The sequence below is a fragment of the Eptesicus fuscus genome, chromosome 22 (genome assembly GCF_027574615.1).
Source record: "Eptesicus fuscus isolate TK198812 chromosome 22, DD_ASM_mEF_20220401, whole genome shotgun sequence".
NCBI lineage: Eukaryota > Metazoa > Chordata > Mammalia > Chiroptera > Vespertilionidae > Eptesicus > Eptesicus fuscus.
The window spans coordinates 7,069,039-7,092,807 of NC_072494.1; the positions used below are offsets into that span (position 1 = coordinate 7,069,039).

At 53.9% G+C, this 23,769-nt stretch overlaps 1 protein-coding gene and 1 long non-coding RNA gene across 4 annotated transcripts; one reads left to right on the forward strand and one right to left on the reverse strand.

The window, feature by feature from the left end:
- Window positions 1-938: 938 nt before the first annotated feature.
- LOC129147855 (uncharacterized) lies at window positions 939-23,695 on the forward strand. The gene is made up of 3 exons (XR_008555077.1): window positions 939-1,061; window positions 1,869-1,946; window positions 23,533-23,695. It is a non-coding gene; the product is annotated as an uncharacterized LOC129147855 (long non-coding RNA).
- ADORA3 (adenosine A3 receptor) lies at window positions 2,967-15,127 on the reverse strand. 3 transcript variants are annotated; one of them, XM_028154057.2, is made up of 7 exons: window positions 14,415-15,079; window positions 7,988-8,088; window positions 5,475-5,822; window positions 5,154-5,220; window positions 4,165-4,265; window positions 3,580-3,641; window positions 2,967-3,289 (listed from the first exon to the last, which is right to left on the reverse strand). In XM_028154057.2, exons 1-7 carry the CDS (start codon window positions 14,762-14,764, stop codon window positions 3,287-3,289), a joined length of 1,032 nt encoding a protein of 343 aa, XP_028009858.2. In that variant the 5' UTR covers window positions 14,765-15,079; the 3' UTR covers window positions 2,967-3,286. The 3 variants fall into 3 exon arrangements, with proteins under 3 accessions (XP_028009858.2, XP_008145580.2, XP_028009859.1); XM_008147358.3 differs by lacking the exon at window positions 3,580-3,641 and having other exon boundaries at window positions 14,415-15,084; XM_028154058.2 differs by lacking the exons at window positions 2,967-3,289; window positions 3,580-3,641; window positions 4,165-4,265; ... (1 more) ...; window positions 5,475-5,822; window positions 7,988-8,088 and adding an exon at window positions 11,826-12,543 and having other exon boundaries at window positions 14,415-15,127.
- Window positions 23,696-23,769: the final 74 nt, after the last annotated feature.

The window sequence follows — 23,769 nt, forward strand, 5'->3', positions numbered from 1 at the left end:
GTCAGTTTTTTGGCGAAGTTTGACACACCAAGCTCACAAGGTTGCCCATCACTGCACTATTAACTGGTCTTAGTGATCACTCCTAATCACTTGGTAACTGAGGGACTGAGGGGTGGCATGGAAGGACATAGGCTTTCCCTTAAATGCCTTTTGTAACTTTTTAAAAAGTATATTTTTATTGATTTCAGAGAGGAAGGAAGAGGGAGTGAGAGAGAGAAACATCAATGATGAGAGAGATCATTTATTGGCTGCCGCCTGCGTGCCCCCTACTGGGGATGGAGCCACAATCCAGGCATGTGTCCTTAACTGGAATTGAACCCAGGACCCTTCTGTCTGCAGGCTGACGCTCTATCCACTGAGCCATATCAGGTAGTGCCTTTTGTAACTTTTAACGTTCTTCCTTTACCTGTTGAGCATCTTCAGGGGCCTGATACCTAGCGCTCATTTCCCCACCAGAACTCTGAACCAACTGAGAGAGAAGAGGACTCGGCAGACAGAGAACAAAGTACCATCTTTATTACAGAGTCCACGCTTGGAGAGGACAGCGTGTCCTGGAGCTGCAGACAGTGGGCTTCAGACCAATGAGCCCCGTGGGGATAGAGCTGCACCGAGGCAGGTCCCCTGCCCACCCAAACCAGTGCCGGCTAGCCCATGAGCTTCAGAACAGGGCACGTGCTCTTTGTAAGCTACACCCAAAGATTAAAAAAGAAAGAGGAAGCACAGAGTAGGTACGCCCAGTTCTGCCCCAGTCTCCCACTTCACATAGGTCACTGTACCTCCTAAGGGGCATCGCTAAGGAGTGTCACCCCAATGGGGCTCAGTGCACAGGGAAGGAAGCAAGAGTGTGTGGGGGGTGCGTGGAGGGGGGAGCCTCCTCCTCAAACCTCTTTTAAAAATATATTAAATAATGTTAAAGTTCATAGAGCTGACATATCTACCCAAGGTCTCCAGCCAGCGTGTGGCAGAGCAAAATCAAAACCAGATCCTCTAACTTCTGGTTCCTGCATCTGGCCTGCACTGCCCGCCGCCCCAGCACGAATAGGGGCAGAGAAACCAGACAGGTAAGGGGTCAGGCCACAGGGGCAGGAGAGCGTGATTATTCTGAGACAGAGCAGCTGCTCCTGACAGCTGGCTTTTGAGGAGACAATGGAATTGAGGTGTGATGGAGGGAGCTGACAGGTCCAGGAGAAAGACACATAGGGATGCAGGCTTGCGAAGAGGCCTGGGCACAGCAGAGCAGGCAGCCCCACGAGGGCAGCAGAGCGCCACCAGTTCTCTTCCTGCCCCGCCCACCACAAGGAGGCCTCATTCACTTTCTTTACTTTTTTTTCTTTTAAGATTAACTTTTTCTCTTTAAAAAAAATATTTTTATTAATTTCCGAGAGGAAGAGAGAGAGAGAGAGAAACATCAATGATGAGAGAGAATCATTGAATGGCTTCCTCCTGCGCACTGGGGATCAAGCCCACAACCAGGGCACATGCCCTGACCAGGAATCGAACTGTGACCTCCTGGTTCATGGGTTGACACTCAACCACTGAGCCACACCACCACTTAGCCACGCTGGTTGAGCCTCATTTATTTTCAAAGGTTCCCAAACTATAGAATGACATCAAACAATCCTACCCACCCCGATGCTAGAAGCCACGTCTGCTTCTCAGTTCAAGCCAGTTCCTTAGCCACGTGTATGTGAACTATCAGAGTCATTGTTTTCCCTCTGTTTTCATGAAGCTTCCCATTTTTAACAGCAGAGCTCTGTTTTCAAAGTCTTGTTTTTGTCTCCCTGTCATGAAGAGTGATGTGCAGCTAGCCTTGCTGGAGAGTGAGATGAGTAAGTGAATACCTGACTCTTGATTGGGAATCTTTGCAGGTGAGGGAAGAAACGAGGCCCTGGATCATGGAAGCAGACAAGCCTGAAGGGCCCTCAGGGAGGTAGTTTCCCACACAGGTAAGTGTAACTCTCCCAAGACATCTAGGGTGGCTTCGTCTTTCGTGGAAGGTGGTTGTCTGCTCTCTTGCCTGGTGTCGTAGGAAGTTCTAACCGAGCCCAGACTGGGATGCTATTTGTAGCGGCTCCTCTACTGAGTTTGGTGCATGGCCACAGGGGAGGGATTGGGGCTGGTTTGCGGCTGAGGGATAAGACAGCACTTTGATGTTTGATCTAAGATTCTGGAAGGAAGGGGGACTGGCTGTATGGAAACACGGAAGATGCAGGAATGGGGTGATGTCCACACGCCCTCCCCTTTTCATCAAGCTGTTGACTGGCTTTGAGTTCCCGCCCTCTGGAGAGAGGGCTTCGTTAGGATGGATGGTGAAGGAACTGTGTTCATCGGGGGCTTTGTGAGAGCCTGGACCTGAACCTGCAGGGTGTGTGCAGAATCGAGCCAACCTCCCTGTCCTAGCCCTGCTCAGGCCAAAGGGCCACTTGAGTATCCTGAGCACTGAGACTGGCCGGCTCCCTATTAGAAGAGACCAGAAGAGCAAGGTTTCTCTGAGGACAGCAGAAGCAGTATGGGGAGACCCTGGGAACTCCCTGAAATAGCAGGAGAGACACTACATGGGGAAAGAGGGTGCAGACATGCAGGTGGGAGCTAAGAGAGGTGGTTGTAGACATGCTGGTGGGAGCTAATTTGGTAATTTGGATGTTAATGACAATATAACCTCACTTGCACCTACAGCGGCTGATGCCTCTGTCTTGACTTGTGTTCCTGATTTGAATGAATATCTCATTTAAGCTTTTGCATTTTGTTTTTTCATTGACCAAAACCAGCATCCATTCAGTCTTCAAAAAGCAGTTTTTCACCAAGAGAATTTGAAAACCAAGGATCTAGCCTATCTCTCTCCCTTTCTTTGGGTAGGATAGCACATAATATTAATTCAGGAATTAATTGGAATATTATACTTTAAAAGAAACTTCCAGAAATATTTTTCCCGTGACATCCCAGGAGAAGTTAGTCATACTTTGGAGTACATTCAACACTGGTTAGAAATTTATTGGCTCACAAATAAAATACAAGTGATCTCCTGGGCCTCTGACTAAGGTTCTGCCCCTCCTCTTTGCTTCCAGCAGGCTCAATGCATGAGAACCAAGATCTTGAGGTGTCTTCTGACTAGCCTTGCACAGGCGTGGCCACTGTTCTTACCTAGCTGTAGATGTGGCTGGTTGTCATGGTGATTCTATTGGAGCATCACTTTGCTTATGAACTAAATAAATCTTCAGTCACATCTGTCCAGTTTGAGCCAGTTTCTTTGGAGTCTGGACACACGAGGGGGGCTTCAAAGAGTAGTTTACTTTGTTGGAAACAGAAGGAAAAATGGAGCTGAGATCTACTGCCTACCCAGGCCGAGTGTTTCTTCAGCCAAAGTTCCCAACTCTCTCATGAGGGCTTCCTGGGGCCTGAACACCACAGTTTGTTTTCAGGGCTGAAATCAGCTGGTTATTACTTGGAAAGGAAAGGTGGACAGGTCCACATAGCCCACCCCGCATGGAGCTCCTGCTCTCTGGTTAGGAACGGGAGCCCTAAAGATTGGGTAGTTGTGGGGCACAGAGCTCAGGCAGAAGAGCCAAGGAGGGAACCTACCAGAGGTGTGGCCAACGCAGAAGCAGCTTGCCTGGTTTTCTGGCTTCGAGCTAGGCCTTTACCTGTAATCGCCCAAAGGCAGAAGGCTTCAAGGCCCCGCCTCCCATGACCCCGGACTAGGGTTGAGGCTGGTGGGCCCATCCTCTGCCACTCCTGACCCTTCTCAAGGTGGCCTTTCTATGCCCCCTCACCCGGGGGCCCCCTTTGACAGGAGGCGTGGCTTCTAGTCCCTCCAGGGGGAATAAAATGTTTCATCAAGAAGTAAGGCTGCCTCCCAAAGTTTGTGTGCCGGGCAGGCAGGTGGCCCCCGGTCATGGAAGCTGTGCCGTGGTTGTCTCCGGGCCTCCCTCCTCCCTGGTCCACACACGCCTCCGCTTACGAGGGGGACAGTGCTGTCTCTGTCACATCCCTGATGCCTTTGTCACCATGAAGCAGAACCTCCCTGAGCCCCTGGCTGGCTGCATTGGCTTCCAGGGGTCCAGGCAATAAGAGGAGGTCACATTTACCCATTTGAAAGCTGCTTCCCTTTTTTTTCCCCTACACTGGGCCCCCTCTCCCCCCCCCCCCCCCCCAACCACTGCTTACTTCTTCTGTTTCTTTGACTCCTCCTCCTTTTGAACAAGTGAGTCATTAGAGAAATGATCCCCACCCCTGTGATCAGTACGCAGGTGATGAGAATGGACATCCTGGAAGGAACCACAGACAGTTTTATGTCCCTTGGAAGAGACCACCTTTCGACTCTCTGCTCAGGATCCCCTTGTCTGAGATCAGTCCCCTCTGCCCTGTTCCTGCCCCGGCCAGTTCCAGCAGCTCCTGCCAAGTGTATATATGCCTTCCGAGTGGCCACCACCCTCCAGACCGCACTTGATTGCACCCAGGGTGGGTGGGTGTCTGTGCTGGGCCGAGTCCCTTCCTCAGAAACTAACCTGGGACCTGGAGAAGAAGAATCCAGTCTCAGACTAGCTAGGCCTTTGAAGGGGAGACAAGAACTCAGGAGCGCCGAAACCGGTTTGGCTCAGTGGATAGAGCGTCGGCCTGCGGACCGAAGGGTCCCAGGTTCGATTCCGGTCAAGGGCATGTGCCTTGGTTGCGGGCACATCCCCAGTGGGGGGTGTGCAAGAGGCAGCTGATCGATGTTTCTCTATCATGATGTTTCTCTATCATCGATGTTTCTAACTCTCTATCCCTCTCTCTTCCTCTCTGTAAAAAATCAATAAAATACATTTAAAAAAAAAAAAAAAAGAACTCAGGAGCTAGACACGGGTATCTTCTCCCAGGGCAAAATGAAGAATAGAGAGCAGGACAGGGGGGAGGCAAACACACACAAGAGCAGCCAATGGGAGACGGAGATGAAGTCCCGCTGACTGAGGGCGGCCACATCCTGCCCTGGCATTTATGAGACACCGCTCTCTCCTCCTTTCAAATGAAAACAGATCGTGGCATCTTGTGACCAAGAGCTCTAAACGATATCCTTTTGGAAGGAACCATATGGTCACATTGGAGAGACCTCGTTGAGGTGGAGAAACTATGCAGCTGAAAGTGGCAGGTGTGAGTCAATGGTCATGTCTGCTCACCTGTAGTGATCTGCCTTGTACACAAGTTTGGAAGCCCTGCAGCTTCTGTTCCTGTTCCTTGACGCATCTGCATCCGAAAGAAAGGATTTGCTAAGAGCCAAGCAAGGCCCATTCCCAGGCCCACCCTTTGCCTCTACATCTCTCTCTGGCATTCCTTCAATCTCCACAGCGTGAGTGATGGCTGGTCATGCAGAGGCACCACGCACAGTGGCATGAAAGGTACCCTGTAAGGAGTGAGGTCGAGGGAACAAGACACTGCACTCTGCTCGCTGAGCCACCACTGTAGGGCACCCCCACATAGACCCCTGGCATGCCCCTTACCCTTCATAGACCAAAAGTCACTGGTGTGGGCTCCTCTGGAGTCAGTCACGACCAGCTCAGTGAAGTCCATGTCATCCCGGGCAAAGTCCCGCTGGATGCCGCACCAGTACCAGCCCGTGTCCTCTTTGGTCAGGCAGGACACAGTGACGATGAGCTGTTCCCCCGTGTCCCTCAGGGCCACGCGGCCGGTGCTGTTGGGTGTGAAGGCGATGATGCTGCAATAGTCCCGGTAATAGCCTCGGCACCAGTACTTGAGATGGTCCTTGTAGTGGGCGGCATAGCTGCAGACAGCAGACACCGTGTCCAGCACAAAGCTCTCCTTGACCTTTTTGTCCATGACCATGGCTTCTGTCAAAAACACACACACAGGTAGGCAGGAGAGGTCAGAGGGGTACCAACAGTGATGGGGAGACTTGGCTCAGAGTGGTGGACACACAATACAGTGTACAGATGATGTATTATAGAGTTGTACCCGTGAAGCCTATGTAATTTTATTAACTAATGTCACCCCAATAAATTCAATATAAAAATAAAAAACATGACACACACACATGTATGAAAACACCAGTGTTCTTTTAACGGGTTGTAGCTCCTGCCCTCCTTGAGGAAAATTAATGAAAACATTGGAGGCTGATTTTTGCCTGTTGGGGGTTGGCAACTCTTTTTATATATATATATATATATATATATATATATATATATATATATGTTATTGATTTTTCACAGAAAGGAAGAGAGAGGGATAGAGAGTTAGAAACATCGATGATAGAGAAACATCGATCAGCTGCCTCTTGCACAACCCCTACTGGGGATGTGCCCGCAACCAAGGTACGTGCCCTTGACCGGAATCGAACCTGGGACCTTTCAGTCCGCAGGCTGATGCTCTATCCACTGAGCCAAACCGGTTTTGGCAGGGTTGGCAACTCTTATGGGCTGAGTAGTGATCCCTAAAACCCATACATTGAAGGGCTACCCCGTCCCTCAGAATGTGACTGTATTTGGAGATAGGACCTTTAAGTAGGCAGTTACATTGAAATGGGGTTGTTAGAATGGGCTCCATTCTAACAGTGTCTAGTCCAACATGACTGTTGTCCTTAAAAAAGGAGATAAGGACACATGACAGAGGGAATGACCATGTGAGGATACAGCAAGAAGGCGGCCCTCTGAAAACCAAGGAGAGAGGCCTCAGGAGAAGCCAAACCTGCCAACACCTTGACCTTGCGCTTCTAGCCTCCATGACTACATGGAAATAAATCTCTGTTGTCTAAGCCGCCGGTCTGTGAGGCCTGTTACAGCAGGCCTAGCAAACGCCTAGCAAAGGAACACAGCAGCCCTGGAGAAGTCTTCCTCCCTGGCCTCTGGGCAGGTAAAATATGGACCCCCGTCTGCAAGAACTGAGGAGGCCTCTCACCATTGCTTGGCGGGAGGCTTGAAGAGCCTGAGGCTTACTGTTCATAGATCCCCTGCCCCCAGCCACGCTCCCCCACAGTCCACCCCGGACCCTCAAAAAGAAAATGAGAAGGTTTGGGGGCTTCTGTTGACTGTATGGGGCTGTTCTTAGAGACCAAGAACTTCTTATTTCCTCCCTACAAGACCAGCATGAGCACCTCTGTCATCTGAGGATATTGCATAACGAGGAAGTCGTGCACACCACGTCCAGCTTGACCGTGGCTAGGGAAGTGTCCAACCAAGGAGAAGAGATGGGGGCAGCAGCCCATCTGTGTCAGCCTCCAGATATGTGCTGGGATCCCCTCAAATGCCACCTCCAATGTGGCTCATGGTGAGCGGGACCAGCCTGCAAGGCAGGCTCATATCCTTCGTACCAATGGATATCATTTGGTATTTTGTTCTCATATCAACCTCACAAGGAAGATCATGTGATGCTCAGTTTACAGGCAGAGGCACCAGCAACTCTCAAAGGTCACATGGCTAGAGCGACAGAGCCAGGGCCAGCCCAGTCCTTGGAGTCCCAGTCCTCAGAGCCACCTCCAATGTGGCTCACAGTGAGCGGGACCAGCCTGCAAGGCAGGCTCATGTCCTTGGTACCAATGGATATCATTTGGTATTTTGTTCTCATATCAACCTCACAAGGAAGATCATGTGATGCTCAGTTTACAGAGAGACCCAGCAACTCTCAAAGGTCACGTGGCTAGAGCGACAGAGTCAGGGCCAGCCCAGTCCTCGGAGTCTCGTCTTTGGCGTCAAGAATGGGCAGAAAGGGAAACGTCTCATATATCTGCACAAACGTTTTTGAAGGGGATAAGGGGGAAGGGAAGAGGAACTTAAACTGAAAGAGAGAATGCAGGGCCCTCATTTTAGCCGAGGGTTTCAAATTCCCCACAGCTCTCTAATCAGAGCTAAGAACAAGAATGATTTTGGGCAAGATCTATTTTCACCTCCTATTTTCCCATCCCACTCCTTTGGCAGTTGGAGCTAATAAGCAGGAGAGGAGATGGTACTGGAAGGTCCCTGGGAAGTTGGGGAGGCTGGTGACATTTCTCCCCATGTCTTACCTGAAAGGACAGTCAGGGAGAGCAGAACGAAGAGCCCCATGGCTGGACGGAAATGAGCCTCCAGTGGCCAGAGGCACCCAGGGATCTCAGCAATCCTGGATCTGTTGAAGAGAAACAGGTATCTTTGAGCTCAAGGTGGCTTTATCCTGTTTGGAGAAACCAGGGGAGAGGGAACGACTGCCTAATCCAGGCACTGCTGCCATGTTCAGGTGTCCAGGTTGTGCACAGCACGAGGGTACCTCATCGGAGGTATGCCATTCATGGACGTGAATGTATAGAATAAAGTGGGGCAACTGAGAAAATTCTGGGCTTCCTGGGAGAGCCCCAAGCAGGAATGGAGATCCCTGTCCTGAATAAATCCACCTGGACACAATCAGAAGAGCACATGGGCACACTGTCGCTGGCACCTGCTTGTGTGTGCAGCTGTGCCTCGCCCTGCCAAGGTTCTGGGTATCCCAGAGGCCACTCCTCGGGTCCACCACTCTTGGAGGCCCAATTCCTCTTTAGCGCAGAGGAAGACTAGCAAGGAGATTCCTAACTCCCCTGACTCCCAAGTGGACATAGAAGCCTCACTGGGGGTGGGGTCAGGGGTGGAACATGAAGCTGTCAGTAGCAGATGTGTCCGGTGGCGTCTACAACACGTGAGCAGGCCCACAAAACCAGCCCAGGAAACCAGCCCCTTATCTACAGTAAGAGGTCCAGGGACCAGCTTGCTAGAAATCAAACAAGCAGGAAGCTAGTACTAGCCCAGACTGCCCAACAATAACCCATCAACAATCAGCCCCGAGTGGCCAGGACTTGATAATAACCGACAGCTCCCCTACATTTTTCTCCTGCTTCCAGCTTGGGGCCAGCCAGAGAAAGGCCAATATGCCCCCCTCACCAAGCACACAGGAGGCACCCCTGGAGTTAGACCGCCTGCAGCTTCCCCAGGACAACAGCCTCCAGCCAGGCCCCGCAGCCTCCTTTTCTCCCAAAATAGAGCTTCCCCGCTGCTCCGCCCGCCTCTGAGTCTCTGCCAAGACGCTCGGTGGTGGCTGACTCCCTTGTTACAGTGGACGCAGAAGAAATGGCCTTTGCTTTTCTCATCTGGTCTTAGCTTATTTCCATAGCTGACTTGATAAAACACTGGGCAAACAGACCCAGCTACTCAGTATCTGTCTTTGTTCCAGGGAAATCATGGGGAGGAGGAAGCTTCATTTTGTCGGGGTGGTCTTCCCACTTTATTTCTTTAGAATAAAAGCCCAACAGCCGCCCTCTGCTGTGCAGCCGAAGGGAGCTAGCCAGGAGCTAGAGTCGGGGAGACCCTGTGGTGTTATCCCTAAACCTGAAGCCAGCGTGGAACTCACCGCTTCTACCCAAGCTCCTCACCCGTGATTCTTGGTTCATCTTTTCTGAATTCACTCCAAGGGACATTTCCACTTTAACGGCTACTTCTGGGCTGGTGGAACACCTTAGCTCAGGAGACACCCCCATGACCAAAAAGTAAATAAAAAATCAGCTCCATTGGGAAGAAAAAGAAAAAGGAGAGGAGAAGGAGGAGGAGGAAAAGGGGAGAAAAGAAAACAGTGTTTTCCTGACTCTCAGGAGCTACAGCCCCTAGGATGACATCAGATGACCCTGGACGGACTGCTGTTTTGTTTGGCGGGAAATGATCACTTTCTATCAAGTTTCCCAAAAGGGCTGATGCTGAGTGTTGCTACAGCAATGAAGTTCGAGACTGCAAATTAAGAAGCTCATGTGAAGACCAGTGGGGACTGAGAAGGAACCAGTACCTCCCTCAAGTTGCCAACTGGGAAAGGTGGTTCCTGGGCAGATCACTGTACGGGGGTCACTAGCAGCCCCACAGGAAGCCCAGGGCCTTGTCCCAGAGGGGCATTCTAACTACACACACACATTTAATTCAGTGGGGGAGCCTTGAATCGAATAAGGGGATACCACTAAGAAAATAACCTGGGCAGTGGGTGCAATTCTTAAGGGAAAATATCCCCCAAAATATTGAACGGGAGAGATTGTCAGGAATAAAGCCATATCCCGCTCCCAGGGACCCACAGGGACAGTGGGGGCTTGTTCCGGTCTTCTGCCTGCAAGATATGATTGTGAGTGACGCCAGGAAGTGGGCGGGTGGGGTGACCAAGTTGAACTTCCCAGTGTTGATTCTTCCTGGGGTGACAGGAGAAACAAGGACCCTTCCCTGAAATGTTAACAAGATAAACATGATTATCAGGCTCCAGCCTAAGACGGCGGTTCGGAGAAACTTTCAGGACTGGCTAAGAATTAATAAAAACCGTTTAGGTGACTTATCCTCTGGGACATGGTTTCATTGAAATCCCCATCTTTCGGCTCTCATCAAGCTAATGTACTTACTGACTTGGGAGTGAGAGTCCACAGATGCGAATTTGGGTGGACAAACCAGAGATGATGTCACCTTGACTCTCTAAAGCCACACTCAGTGCTTGAAGGATGTGACTTAAACTCTGTCCCTGTGTGGTGTCCTGATTAATAAGAGATAACTAAGGGGGGAAAAAAAAAGAAGAAGCCAGCATCCCTTGAGTACACAAATCGTAGCTTGTGCCCATGCATCTGCTACTTGTCCATTAGGTGAACTTGAGACTTTGGACTTTGGAGCAGTTCCAAGTCCCTCTTCATGTCTGAGAATAAGTGGTGAGAAGTTGGGGTCCTCCTATAAGGCAGGGTTGGGTTTATATCCTGGTTCTCCTGCTTGTTAATTGCGTGACTATAGACAGATTACCTAACCCAGTGGTCAGCAAATTCATTAGTAACAGAGCCAAATAAAAAAAAAAAATAGATCAACAGTACAACGATTGAAATCTCTTTAGAGAGCCAAATTTTTAAAACTTCTTCTAACACCGCTTCTTCAAAATAGACTCGCCCAGGCCGTGGTATTTTGTGGAAGAGCCACACTCAAGGGGCCAAAGAGCCGCATGGTAGCTCACGAGCGCAGTTTGCCAACCATGGACCTAACCTCTCAGTTCTTTCATCTGCAAAATGGAGATGATAATACTGGTGGTACCTACCTCAAAGATTGTCAAGATCTAAAAATATAATGCATGTGCAGTGCTTAGTGCATAGAAAGTACCCAACAGATACTAACTATGCCCTTGTTTCTTTTTGCCCCAACCCCATTACTCCCATTACAATGAAACACCAGAGGAAATGGACTCAGGTAGGACTCAGCTCTAGAGGGAGAATCATTCCTTTCTTATCAATCCGTGAATGGATCATAAAGTTGACAAGTGCTCTGATCAGCCCAGGAAAAGGGAGCAGAGCGTCTTGGGGTAAGGAGTGAGGGGCCCAGAATTCATACAGGTGAACATGCCACGTGGCTCCAGGTGCAAGTAGGCTGAAGGCCAAGAGCTGGATCTTCAAGCCCCAAGTGACCCTGGCCCTTAGCAAAGAGCTCCACAATCGTTGGTTTTCATCTTTTATTGACTCAGATACATTTACAGATGGATTTGGCAGTGTAAGTACCCCCTTAAACTCAGTTCACTCCTGTCCCCACCGTCTCCCAGGCATCTGCTGAGAGCAGGGTCCATGGAGTGGAACTGAGTCACCATCGCATACATGTCCAGCCTGAATGGGAACTTTTGTCAGTAAGTCAATGCGGCATCCTTCAGATGCTGTGACTCCTTTTGCGGGGAAGGAGGAACATGGGCAATATTAACAATAGAACATTGTACTCAAGTCAGGCATCCAGAGAATTGAATTAGGGAGGAATGACAAAGGTAAAAAATCCAATTAAAGGCAGAGGGTAGTAGAAGAGGTACAATTGGAGACAGCCGGCCAAATGCTCCCCACATCAGTGGCGGGGGTGGGGGGGGGGGAATCAAGGATGTGAAAGACCTTGGCCCAGGAGGATGGGACCTGAATTGAATGTTGACGTTGAATCTGAAGGTCAGTTGGGCAGACAATCATCTTTCATGGATAACTACTAAGAAATCTGTTCAATATTTGGGTCCAAGGAATCAGAGGGCTGGCAGTTCATACAGGCTTTGAAGATCAAGAGATAGGTCTCCTTGAACTTTTTTATTTTAAAAGCATAGACGATAGGGTTCATCATGGAGTTGGCATGAGACAGCAGGATGCCCAAGTTCAGCACCACCTGGTTCACTTCACCGTTGAAGTAGATGATACAGTTGATGATGGATAAAGGCAGCCAGGACAGAGCAAACAGAAAGAGAACCAGGAACAAGGACTTGGCCGTCTTGAACTCCCGTCCATAAAATGTACCTGTCTCTTTGGAGCTTGAGAAGTTCAGACTGAGTTTGTTCCGGATGATACAGAAGATGTCAATATAGATGGCGCACATGGCAACCAGGGGGATGAAAATCCAAGTGAAGAAGCTGAAGTACACCATGTAGTCCATCCTCATGACAGCACGAAACTGGCAAGGAAGGAAGGTCACATTTCTTTGGGACCCCGAGGACAGTTTCATGTTCCAGCCGAACATGGGGGTCAACCCCACCAGGATTGACAGCAGCCAGCAAAGGCCCAGGGCGCACCATATTCTCCTCTGAGTGGTGACCCTCTTGTATCTGTTTGGGAGAGAGTGGGTGAGTTCACAGCATTTGCTAAAGGACAGGGGGAGGCGGAGCTGGTCAAGGAGAGAGGAATGGAGAGTTGGTATTCTGTGATGATTTTGGCTAAATGCTACTGGATATGAAGACAAGATGAACAGACAACAATTAGAGAAAAATCAGAAAACCTCTCTGGGGGAGCTTTCTAAAGAAGCATGATCTGGCCCTCTCTGTGTGGCTCAGTGGTTGAATGCCAATCTCTGAACCAAGAGGTCACTGGTTTGATTCCCGGTCAGGGCACATGCCCCGTTTGCGGGCTCAATCCCCAGTAGGAGGTGTGCAGGAGGCAGCCGGTCAATGATTCTTTCTCGTTGTTGATGTTTCTCTCTCTCTCCCTCTCTCTTCCTCTCTCTGAAATAAATTTTAAAAAATACTTAAAAGTATGATCTATAATGGATCAGGAATATGCTACCTGGACTCAGGTGCTCACACGCTCCACTCACAAGTCCATTTCCAGCCCAAGAATTCTTCAGTTCCTGGGAGGTAAGAGTCAGTCATCTAAGTCTCCTGGGGTCGCCTACCTGGTGAGAAATGATCTCAAAGCCTGTTTGCCTGAATCCTCTGCTTGTCGAGTTGCTTTTTTGTTCTGATGTCCTTTCATTATACTCTGCCTCCCCCACACCCCCTCTTCCTTTGAATACCCTGTTCTCTTCTTACACTGACACCACACGTGGTGTTTGAGTTCAATGACGCCGTGGATTTGGGAATGTCATGTTGAAAAGCTTCCAGTACCATAAATGCTCATCCATTGAGAGTCACCATTTCTCCTTAAACCATCCTTCCTGACAACGTTCTGCACAGACTGCAAGAAGGACACTGACTTTGCTAAGTACTGTGCACTTGGCAGACTTTCTCTTAATGAAGTCTCACAATGTTTACGAGAATCTCCATTTCATTAATAATAGGGAAAATAAATAGTAGCGTTACCATTTATTGAGCCTGGACTGTGGGCCAGGCATTGTTCTAAGAGCTCTGCGTGTGTTAATCCACTTAGTCTTCTGAGGAAGGTGCAATCACTGACCCCCTTTTATAGTTGAGGAAAATGAATCCGACAAGTTAAGTAACTTGTACAGATCAGAAGTGGAGAAGCTCACATTGAGAAGAGGTAAGGCGCAGAGCCTCTTAACCATTATGTGGTAAGATGAGGAACTGAAGAAGAGAAAGTTCTATCACATTCCCAAGATCAGATTTCAAGGTCTGGGATTTGAACCCAGGTTTGTTTGTATCAAAAGCTTGTCTACAGCTCCCTCACCAAGATCCTTCCCTGAGAGGAGAGAGGAGAAACACGAGACGGATGCAGTCAGGGGAATCGGATTCCTCCATTTGGTGGTCTGTTCCATTCACTTGGTCACATGAGAGACTGTTACCACTCTGTGCAATGGGGAACTTTTTTGGTCCCCTTCTCGACATGGAGGAGGAAGCAAAGTGGAAACAACTTTAACCCACATTTATTTGGAAAGAAGAGAAGCTCGAGCTTATCTTAGATGTCTGTTCCTTATCTTATCTAGTAAGTTCCTATCGTTTCTAAAAGTCAAGAGCGTTTTTTTGCTAATGAAAAATGCATCAAGCTTTTATCGTCGCTGGCTCCCCCTGGCTGATCGGGCACCCACGCCCTGAGTCCCTGGACAGGGATTCCTCTTTCTCGCTCCTGAGTCTCAGCGCGTCACCACCGAAGCCCTCACACACCAAATGGTGACATGAACCTCTTTCGGGCTCAGGGGCCAATTTGGATTTGCTTTTGTTCAAAAAGTCTGGGGCCTGAACTTTGTAGGCCCGTTTCCCAGGCACCTCTATCACCGCCCCGCCCCACCCCTCTTCCAGCAGGTTACCTGACCGTGAGCTTGACCCGCAGGTATCGGTCCACAGCAATGGCTAGCAGGAACATGATGGAGGCGTGAGTGAAGACCAGCAGCAAGCAGGTCATGAGAAGGCAGCTGTAGAAGTGGACCGTGATGCCCAGGCTGATGACAACGGCCAGGGGCATGACCAGCACCCCAACAGCAATGTCAGCCAGGGCCAGGGAGACAATGAAATAGAAGGTGGTGGTCTGCAGGCTGGGGTTCAGCTTGACCACCCAAATGACCAGCACGTTGCCCACTATGGCGCAGAGCCCGATGACAATCTCCATGATGATGTAGAATATGTTGGCCAACGTCAGGGTGGTGCTGTGGACAGGCATCTTGGTTTCCCAGAGGAGTCTCCCAGGTGGCAGGTGCACAAACAGGCTCCGGGCGGGCCGGGGAGTCCAGCTCTTGCTGGAGGTCCAGGTGCAGCAGCCACAGCCTACAACTCACAACTCGCCCATGCCTTCTCGTCTCTCGGGGGGGCGCTCCCCTGTAGGACCTCCGCTCTCTAGAGAGAGCCCATCACAGGGCTCATTTCCAGCCCCTCTGCCGGCCACACATCCCTGGGCTCCCAAAAGCTCCGCGGGCTGAACCTGAAAGAGTTGTTGCTCTTAGTTCCCCAGACAGATGCGCACAAGGACTCCGCCTTCCCCTGTCCCGTAGGGCTCATGAAGCTCCATCAAGATAAGCAGCCCTCGTCGGGGTGTTTCAGGAAGTGAGATGGGCCAAGAGGAAGCACAGAGCCAGGAACCCTCAGCAAGAAGATGGAGAGGACGGAGGAGGGGGTGCAAGTGGCCTGGAGAAGGCTCAGCATTCTTCACTCAGGACCGGATGCTGGGTGCTAGCCTAGCACGGGGCGGGAGAGGCGCTGGGAGCACGGACAGCGAACTATTCTGGCTTTCCGCTGGCTTAGCAAACAATCCCGTGACAACAAGGCAAACAGACACACAGAGGAACAAGAAGTGGTCTTTGGGGCAGGCCCCTCACCTTAACCAGAATTGACCCTTCCTACTGCAGAGAGCGCAGAGCCTGACTGACGTGTGTCCCTCCAAAATTCACACGTTGAAATCCACCTCTCAAGACGATGGTCTGTGGAGGCGGGATCCTTGGGAGATGATTAGGTCATGAGGGTGGAGCCCTCATGAATGGGATCAGGGTCCTTATAGGAGACCCCACAGAGCTCCTCTGCCCCTCCCACATCCATGAACCAGGAGGTGGTCCTCATCAGACACGGATTCTGCCCGAGCCTTGATCTTGAACTTCCCAGCTTCTTGTTTATAAACCACCCACTCTGCTGGGCACAAGTGGGACCCAGCCTTCATATCAAAGATCTTTTGCCATGGGGACAAGCTAAGGTTCCCGGCTCAGAAGATGCAGCTCGTCCCATAGCATCACGTCTGCTCCATCGCCCCTTCCCAGCCCACACCCCACCATACAACCACCTGTGTCAAATCTATTTGAGGGCTAGCAGGACGACAGGATGGCCGGCCATGCAGAAAGGAGGGAAAGAGCAATGTGTTCACGTGACCACAGGGCGTCCCCTGCCCCTCTCGTGCCCCAAAGCCCACCCCACCCTGAGGAACAGGTGTCTGTCTGGGAATCGGGCCCTTTCCCTAAAGTTGCTCACACCTGGTCTCCGCTCCTGGGAACCAGACACTCGGGGCGATTGCTATTCGAGGGCCACCTAGTTCAGGTGCCTCTCTGTGCCGCCCAAAGGGGTCATTTACGGAAACAGCTGAGCCTCAGTTCACACAGTGGGTTAAAGGGTCTGGGATATTTACCTTAAAGCACCCACCTATGTACAGCCCCCAGTGCATTCCGTGGTCTACTGAGTGATGCCTCCGCTGGGGCCCGCCAGGGTCTCCTTGCCACCCACTGAGGCCCACTGCGCCCCAGGCTGGCGGGCCCACGTCTATCTGAGCGCCTGACGGCATCCCCTTACTGGCTTCCACATGGCTGCTTGTCAACGTCTTCCCTGAAACCGCTCTCTTTATCTCTCCGCAGAGAAGGAAGTCACAGGAACCACGTCTAGGAGGCCGTGCTGATGGGGCGGCTGTTCTCACTCTGCAGCAATCTTTGAGTCACTCTAAAACACGCACTCTCCCCCAGCCCCTCCCACCCAGGGCACCCAGAGCCTGGTGATGAAAGGCCCTCTGCAGGAGGGGAGGCGAGGTGTGCCACCTGGCTGTGGGGTGGGACAGCCCAGCTTTCCTGGGGGCTTGGCATCCAGGGTCTGATCGCACCCCACCTGGCTGCCGAGGGAGGCGGGGGCTCCGTGTGGGAGAGCTGGCGGGGTGACAGCTCCTAGAAGGAAAGCTGAGGCCCGATGGAGAGGTGGTGCAGGCCGGGAAAAGTGTCCCAGCCACGGAGCCAGCCCCTGACTGGCATGTTTTCTGATATTTGCTCCTCTCTTCCCCTTGGTGCCCAGGGAGCCCGCTCAGCGGAGACCTGCCCGTCTCATCTGCGTGAGAGAAGCCAAGGACAGGGGTTTTGTCCCAGCACCGGTCACAAGAGCAGCGTGGTGGGGACAGGATAGCCCGTGAGACGTTAACCCCTGGGACACAGGAGAGGCAGGGGACACGCTTGGGGCCACCGACCAAGCCACCGCTTCACACCTGGGGTTCCGTCTCCGGAACGCCCTGTGCAGACCTGGGACTTCCTCTCCTCCACATGTTCTGAGCAGAGAGAGCGTTCAGGGTCACTTCACATCTGGGCTGAGGACGGGGCCTGAGTGTCCTCTCGGCCTAAGGGTGCAGGGGACAGAGGACAGGACGCCGCCACCAGTCCTGGTTAAGTAGCTGCCCCACCACCTCGTGCGGGGACCTCCTCACCCTCCTAACCCACCCCAGAGGCCAGGTTCCCTCACAGCCTCCGGCGGCCCCCAGGGTCAAGTCCACACTCCTTGGAATGGCCAGGGGACCCTTTGCAATGGGGTCTCCCGGCCCCTGCTGCCTCCTGTCGCCTGATTTCCCAGAAACCACGGGCCACCGGGCGGATCCCCGAGGCTGGAGGCAGCTTTCACTTCCCCGCCTCTGTTTACAGGCTCTGGGCCCGCTGGGGAGGCCTAGAAAACAGGCCCTGTTCCCTCCAGACGGCGCTGGAACCCGGCCTGGGGGAAAGTCCCAGACGCTGCCCCTCCTGGCGCCCCGAGGTGCTGAGCTTCTCCTTCAAGCTCTGGAGGGCAGCGCCTCGAGGTTCCTGCGCAGGGCCTGGCGGGTGGTGGGCGCTCCGTCTAACGAGAAATGAACTGCTGGGCAAGCACCCCCAGGAGCCGGGGCGTGCACTCAGCACCGGGCCTGCAGCACCAGGACATCGCCAGGACCACTTTCCATGGTCACAGCTGCTGTGTTCGCCACTTGACTTACACGTTCTAATTCAATGCTCTCCGATGAAAGACAGGCCGTCATCACTGCTGAGCTAGCCCAGGCTCAGAGGGGTTAAGCTCCTTGCCCAGGGGCGCACAGCGAGGGCGTGGCGCCCCTGCCCAGGGCCCTGGCTGCAGGGCACAGGGTCTGAACCTCGGGCCTTCGCTGAAGGAACGAGCTCGTGAATGACCTCACGAGGCTTCCACGGACCCGAGGCCCCTAGGTCTGACGGCGCCGTGTTGTCAGGAGGAGGTCCTAACCTCACGTCCGGAAAAGAAAGAAGTGGCCAAGACCATGGGAGCGAAGTGCAAGTGTAAAGCAGGTCGGGCCGCAGCTCTGAGTTAGGGAGAGAAGGGAGGCACCAGGCAGACGACGCTGCGCACACACGCCGGCCACTGGGGCTGGGGCCCCGAGGGAGCCCTGGGCCAGAAAGAAAAGCTTCCTTTGGACCAAGATGCCAAAAGGAATTATCCTATATAATAACAGCCTAATATGCTGTGTCCGGTCAACCGGTCAGCCATTCAACCAATCAAAGCGTAATATGCTAATGATATGCTAAGGCTGCTCAACCACTCGCTATGACATTCACTGATCACCGTGGGCAGGCAGTAGACTGGTAGACCAGTCGCTGTGATGTGCACTGACCGGTAGGTTAGCTTGCTGCTGGGGTCCGGCTGATTGGGACTGAGCAAGATGGCTGGACCCGCCCTGGAGCCCTCCAGTGGTCCCCTCCCAGCTGGCCAACCTCCCGCGTCCCTCCCCGACCCTGATCATGCACCAGTGGGTCCCTCGGCCTGGCCTGTGCCCTCTCACAATCCAGGACCCCTTGGGGGAAGTCAGAGAGCCGGTTTCAACCTGATCCTACAGGCCAGGCCGAGGGACCCCACAGGGTGCACGAATTCATGCACTGAGCCTCTAGTTCTAAATAATAAAATAAACTACAAGTGAAATGTGGCTGAGGGATTTTCCCATAAAAGGAGGGTCATGTTGGTTTCAGTTTTACTAAAGAACTTGAACTTGGTGGAGGAGGCAAGGCTGTGGGAGGAAAGGCCACTGGAGTCCTGGGGAAAGGCCTCACCTGTACCCAGCCTGGGCCGGAGCCTCCTGACCAAGGGCTCACCCACAAGCCTGTAGCCTTGACCGTGGAGTTCTGCTTAACATCCCGAGAGGCTGGCCAGAGACTCATCAGAGACTTTGCAGCTTCTCAGGACAGCCTGGGAAACCCCAGCAGCCAGCCTGCAAAGGCAGCAAGAGGCAGTGTTAGCAGGGCCTGGGCAGGGAGGCCGGGCCCATGGCTGGTGCAGGTGGCAGCCGAGACAGGATGTCGGGCGGGCAGGCGGAAGGTGGCCGCTTCTGCGGGGCTGGCTCTCCCGGACTCACTGCTGCCTGCAGAGTTGCACAAAATCAGTGTGCTCACTTCCTCTTGGCTCCGTGCGACTTCCCCAAAGCCTCGCAGAGCTTTAGTCTTGCTGGCCAATGGCAGGGGCTTAGAAAGGACGAGAGCCCACAGTCAGCCCAGGGAGGTGGCCAGCCCTGCCTCCCGGCTCCCAGCACCCTGCCCTCCTCGCCGCTCCGGCAGGCCAGAGGGTGGAGGCTGGGCCCTTCAGATGGCTTCCTCCAGGCGCTGGCCTGGAGCCACTGTCCCCAGGGGACGTCTGACTGGGGCCCAGTGACTTGAGCCAATCCAGCGGTGGCCCAAGAGCCAGGGACTCCTGAGACCTGCAGAGTTCAGGAGACTCCCTTAGAGCCAGTGCAGGGCGTGTGTGTGTGTGTGTGTGTGTGTGTGTGTGTGTGTGTGTGAGGGTGCCTTCACTCTGAGTAACAGGAAATCCTGCCAGCAAAGGGGAACCACTCCAGGCGCCACACCCCACCCACCGGACCCCCACCCACATCAGTGTGCCAGGTCTCCGGGCCCGAGCGGAGAACCCATAGAAGAGTTCGGCTAACCCTTTATTCCAGGCTCTCGGCCCTCAGAAAGTGAGGAGGTGTCCGAACTGCGTGAGTCTCAGTGGGTAGAAGCTGGCAGGCACCAGCTTCAAGTGCCTGAGAGGCTTATTCCTGTATCCCTGCTGGGCTGCTATGCTCAGTAGTGACCACCAGGTGGCAGCACTTTCCCACTGCCACGCAGGACGCAGGCTGAAACCGATGAGAATTTGATGAGAATTTGGTGGCATCCCCTTCAAGCCCTCCTCAGCCGCCGCGACCTCAGGACGTACAGAAAATGAAAAAAAAAAAGTGAGAATTAAGGGCAAAGGAGACAAAGATACACTCAATCCTTTTGACTCAAGAAGGCTGAACAGAAGCAGCTTCTCCATTCAAACCTGTGAGTGTTCCAATAAAAACAATGTTTGTGTTTTCCTCACTAAATTAACCCAACAACGCCACAAGGCAGGTATTGTCCATCTCATCTTAGAGCAGGAGAAACCGAGGCAGAGAACTCTGCTCCAGACCAGACAACTGGAAAGAGGCCTCCCACCTCTGGCCGCCTCACTTCAGGTGAGGGCTTGCTGGTGTGAGGTTCCACTGGGCGGTTTAGCAACCTACCTACCATATCTACATCACGTCCCCCCCACACACACACACCTGCCAGCCTCCGCCCTGCCCTCCCCCTTCTCTGCACTCAGGGCCCACTGGCCAGCTTCCCTGGCCTTTGCTGGAAATGGGCTGGCCTTTCCTCGTTCGGAACCTGTGATTTCTCAAAGCACCTTGGGTCTCCTCACAACCCAGCTTCCTCTTTTTAAAGATAATATATTTTTATTGATTTCAGAGAGGAAGGGAGAGGGAGAGAGAGATACAAACATCAATGATGAGAGAGAATCATGGATTGGCTGCCTCCTGCATGCCCCACCGTGGGGATGGAGCCCACAACCTGGGCATGTGCCCTAACCGGGAATCGAACCATGACGTCCTGGTTCATGGGTTGACGCTTAACCACTGAGCCACGCCGGCTGGGCCCAGCCCCAGGCATCTAACCACCCAAGCCCGCGTCTCCCCCCTCCCCTGCCCACAGTGGCCATCCCCAGGCCCGGGTTTCACGTGGGCCAGCTGTGAACCTCGCTGTCCACCCCCGCGCCCTTTATCTGCACACGCAGAGGTGCAGGGAGGCATTCTGGCTAGCGAAACTGCTGACCCTGAGTGTACACCCAGGGCCATGTCCTGGCCCCCTCCTTTTTACCTTCCACCCAGCAAACGTGACACTCCGTAATGAATGGGGCAGGAGCTCACGGCCTCTCCTGTTCCCGTGACACATCCTGTTTCCCTCCTGCTCCACAGCCTTCCGTAGCTACCCTCCGGAAATCCGTCACGGTGAGAAGGCCAGCGGGCACGTGCCAGGCGCTCCGCCCTGCCAGGCGCTTTACCCTCGGCGCCCCCAGTTCTGTGGCAACCCTGCGGGGTAGTGCTATTAGATCCATTTCACGGGTGAGGAAACTAAGGCTTCGCGGCAACTGAGGGACGGGGTCCGGGCAGCGTGGCCAGCAAATGGCAGAGCTGGGGCCCGGACCCAAGTCTGACTTGGCTCAAAGGCCCGGCTCTTTCCAACGAAGCCCACGAGAACAGCTGCCTATCGGTTGTGCCAAAACCCGAGCTGTCGTTTGGGGCAGGGATTCCTCGGGGTGCTGATGGGTAAGACGTCTGTCACAGGTCAGGCCAGCTGGGGGGGGGAGGGGGGAGAAGTGTGTCCTTCTGCCACGTGTCTGCTCCCCAGCAGCTGTCGAATATCGGCAAAGAGATTGTTATTTGGGGCCGGGGGAGAGCGGCCAGCCACCTCGGCCGGGCACTCTCTGTATGCCGCCCGGACACTCCCTCTGTGCCCCAGGACACTGCGGCCTGGACACTCTCTGTATGCCGCCCGGACACTCCCTCTGTGCCCCAGGACACCGCGGCCTGGACACTCTCTGTATGCCACCCGGACACTCCCTCTGTGCCCCAGGACACCGCGGCCTGGGCGCTCTCTGTATGCCACCCGGACACCCCCTCTGTGCCCCAGGACACCGCGGCCTGGACACTCTCTGTATGCCGCCCGGACACCCCCTCTGTGCCCCAGGACACCGCGGCCTGGACACTCTCTGTATGCCACCCGGACACTCCCTCTGTGCCCCAGGACACCGCGGCCTGGGCACTCTCTGTATGCCGCCCGGACACTCCCTCTGTGCCCCAGGACACTGCGGCCTGGACACTCTCTGTATGCCGCCCGGACACTCCCTCTGTGCCCCAGGACACCGCGGCCTGGGCACTCTCTGTATGCCGCCCGGACACTCCCTCTGTGCCCCAGGACACTGCGGCCTGGTCTCTCTCTGTATGCCTCCCGGACACCCCCTCTGTGTCCCAGGACACCGCGGCCTGGACACTCTCTGTATGCCGCCCGGACACCCCCTCTGTGCCCCAGGACACCGCGGCCTGGACACTCTCTGTATGCCGCCCGGACACTCCCTCTGTGCCCCAGGACACCGCGGCCTGGGCACTCTCTGTATGCCGCCCGGACACTCCCTCTGTGCCCCAGGACACCGCGGCCTGGACACTCTCTGTATGCCGCCCGGACACTCCCTCTGTGCCCCAGGACACCGCGGCCTGGACACTCTCTGTATGCCGCCCGGACACTCCCTCTGTGCCCCAGGACACCGCGGCCTGGACACTCTCTGTATGCCGCCCGGACACTCCCTCTGTGCCCCAGGACACCGCGGCCAGGACACACTCTACTTGCTGCTCCTATATCGGGTCAATAATCAGACAACGGCATCGTAAAACCACACACGTCCATTCCCTGCTGAAACCCTCTCTCTGCTCCTTGTGAAAGGACGACGTGGAAAGCCCTGTGTCCCAGCGCCATCCCCACGGCGGACGCGCTGCTGCTACGGCGCCAGCAGCACGTTTCTGAGGATACATTTCTCAGCAGAGTTTAGTGCTGCCACGGAGGTCGCTCTTCTTCGGGAACGAGCCCGCTTTGGCTAGCTGCGCCGTGGCGCGGGGGGCGGGGGGGCGGGGGGTTGGTTAATTTTGCGGGGGCAGCCGAGAGGCTGGGAGGTGGCGTCTGGCTCAGGGATGGTGTTTGGCTTCGTTTTCCAGGGCCCCTGCCTGCCCCACGCCAGCCCCTGGCTGCTTGGGGCCAGTGATTCCCCGCCCCCCCCCCCGCCCCGTTCTTTTATTTTACCCTGAGCGGCTTCCCCCCCTTTCTGGAGGCCGGCAGGGCACAGGTGATACACACACGGGGCTAACATGGGAATGGGTGTTCGTGGTTGTTTCCAAGGCGTGTCCGCAGGTTGATTATTCCAGAATCGTAGCCTGGATGGCCCGTTTGGGCAAAAGAAAAACACCAACGATGCAACCGAAACCGCCCTGTGGGGTTAGGTGAGCCCTTGGAGGCGGGTTTTCAATACGGTAATGGAACCATCCATAGCCAGTCGCACCCGCCACGCGCTCCCCGGGGGATGTGCTGAGCCGGGCCTGAGGGCGCGCTCCCCCAGGCGGGGTTTATTTACCTGGGGACACCCCACCGCCTTCCACAGAGGACTGACGTTACTCCCAGCCGAGGTGATGGCTCCCCACTCTGTGCGCCCACCTCCGTGCACACATGTCTCTCCTGGAGCGCTTGGTACGCTATTTTGTAGCCACTTATTTACACAACTGCTTCTCCCACTGGCTAGCCGACTCCCGCTGGCTCATAAGCAGCTTATGTAAATTCCACCTGAAAATATGCTGTATTTATCTCCATATCTCCCTCCCACCCCCCTTCTCCCCAGAGCACCGAGAGCCTGGAATAGTAGCTGGCGCAGAGGAGACCTGCCGTACCTCCCCACGGAATGCACCACGTATTCTTCGCGAGCCTGTCCCTCACCTTGTCAGAATGCTGACCGAGCCGCTCTCCGTGCCAGCAGGGATCAGGAGGGATCTGGCAAGACCGCTTCCTCGACAAAAAATAGCTTTTTGCATCTGACTTCAACCTCAAACCAGTGCATGTGACGGGCTGGGGTTTAGTC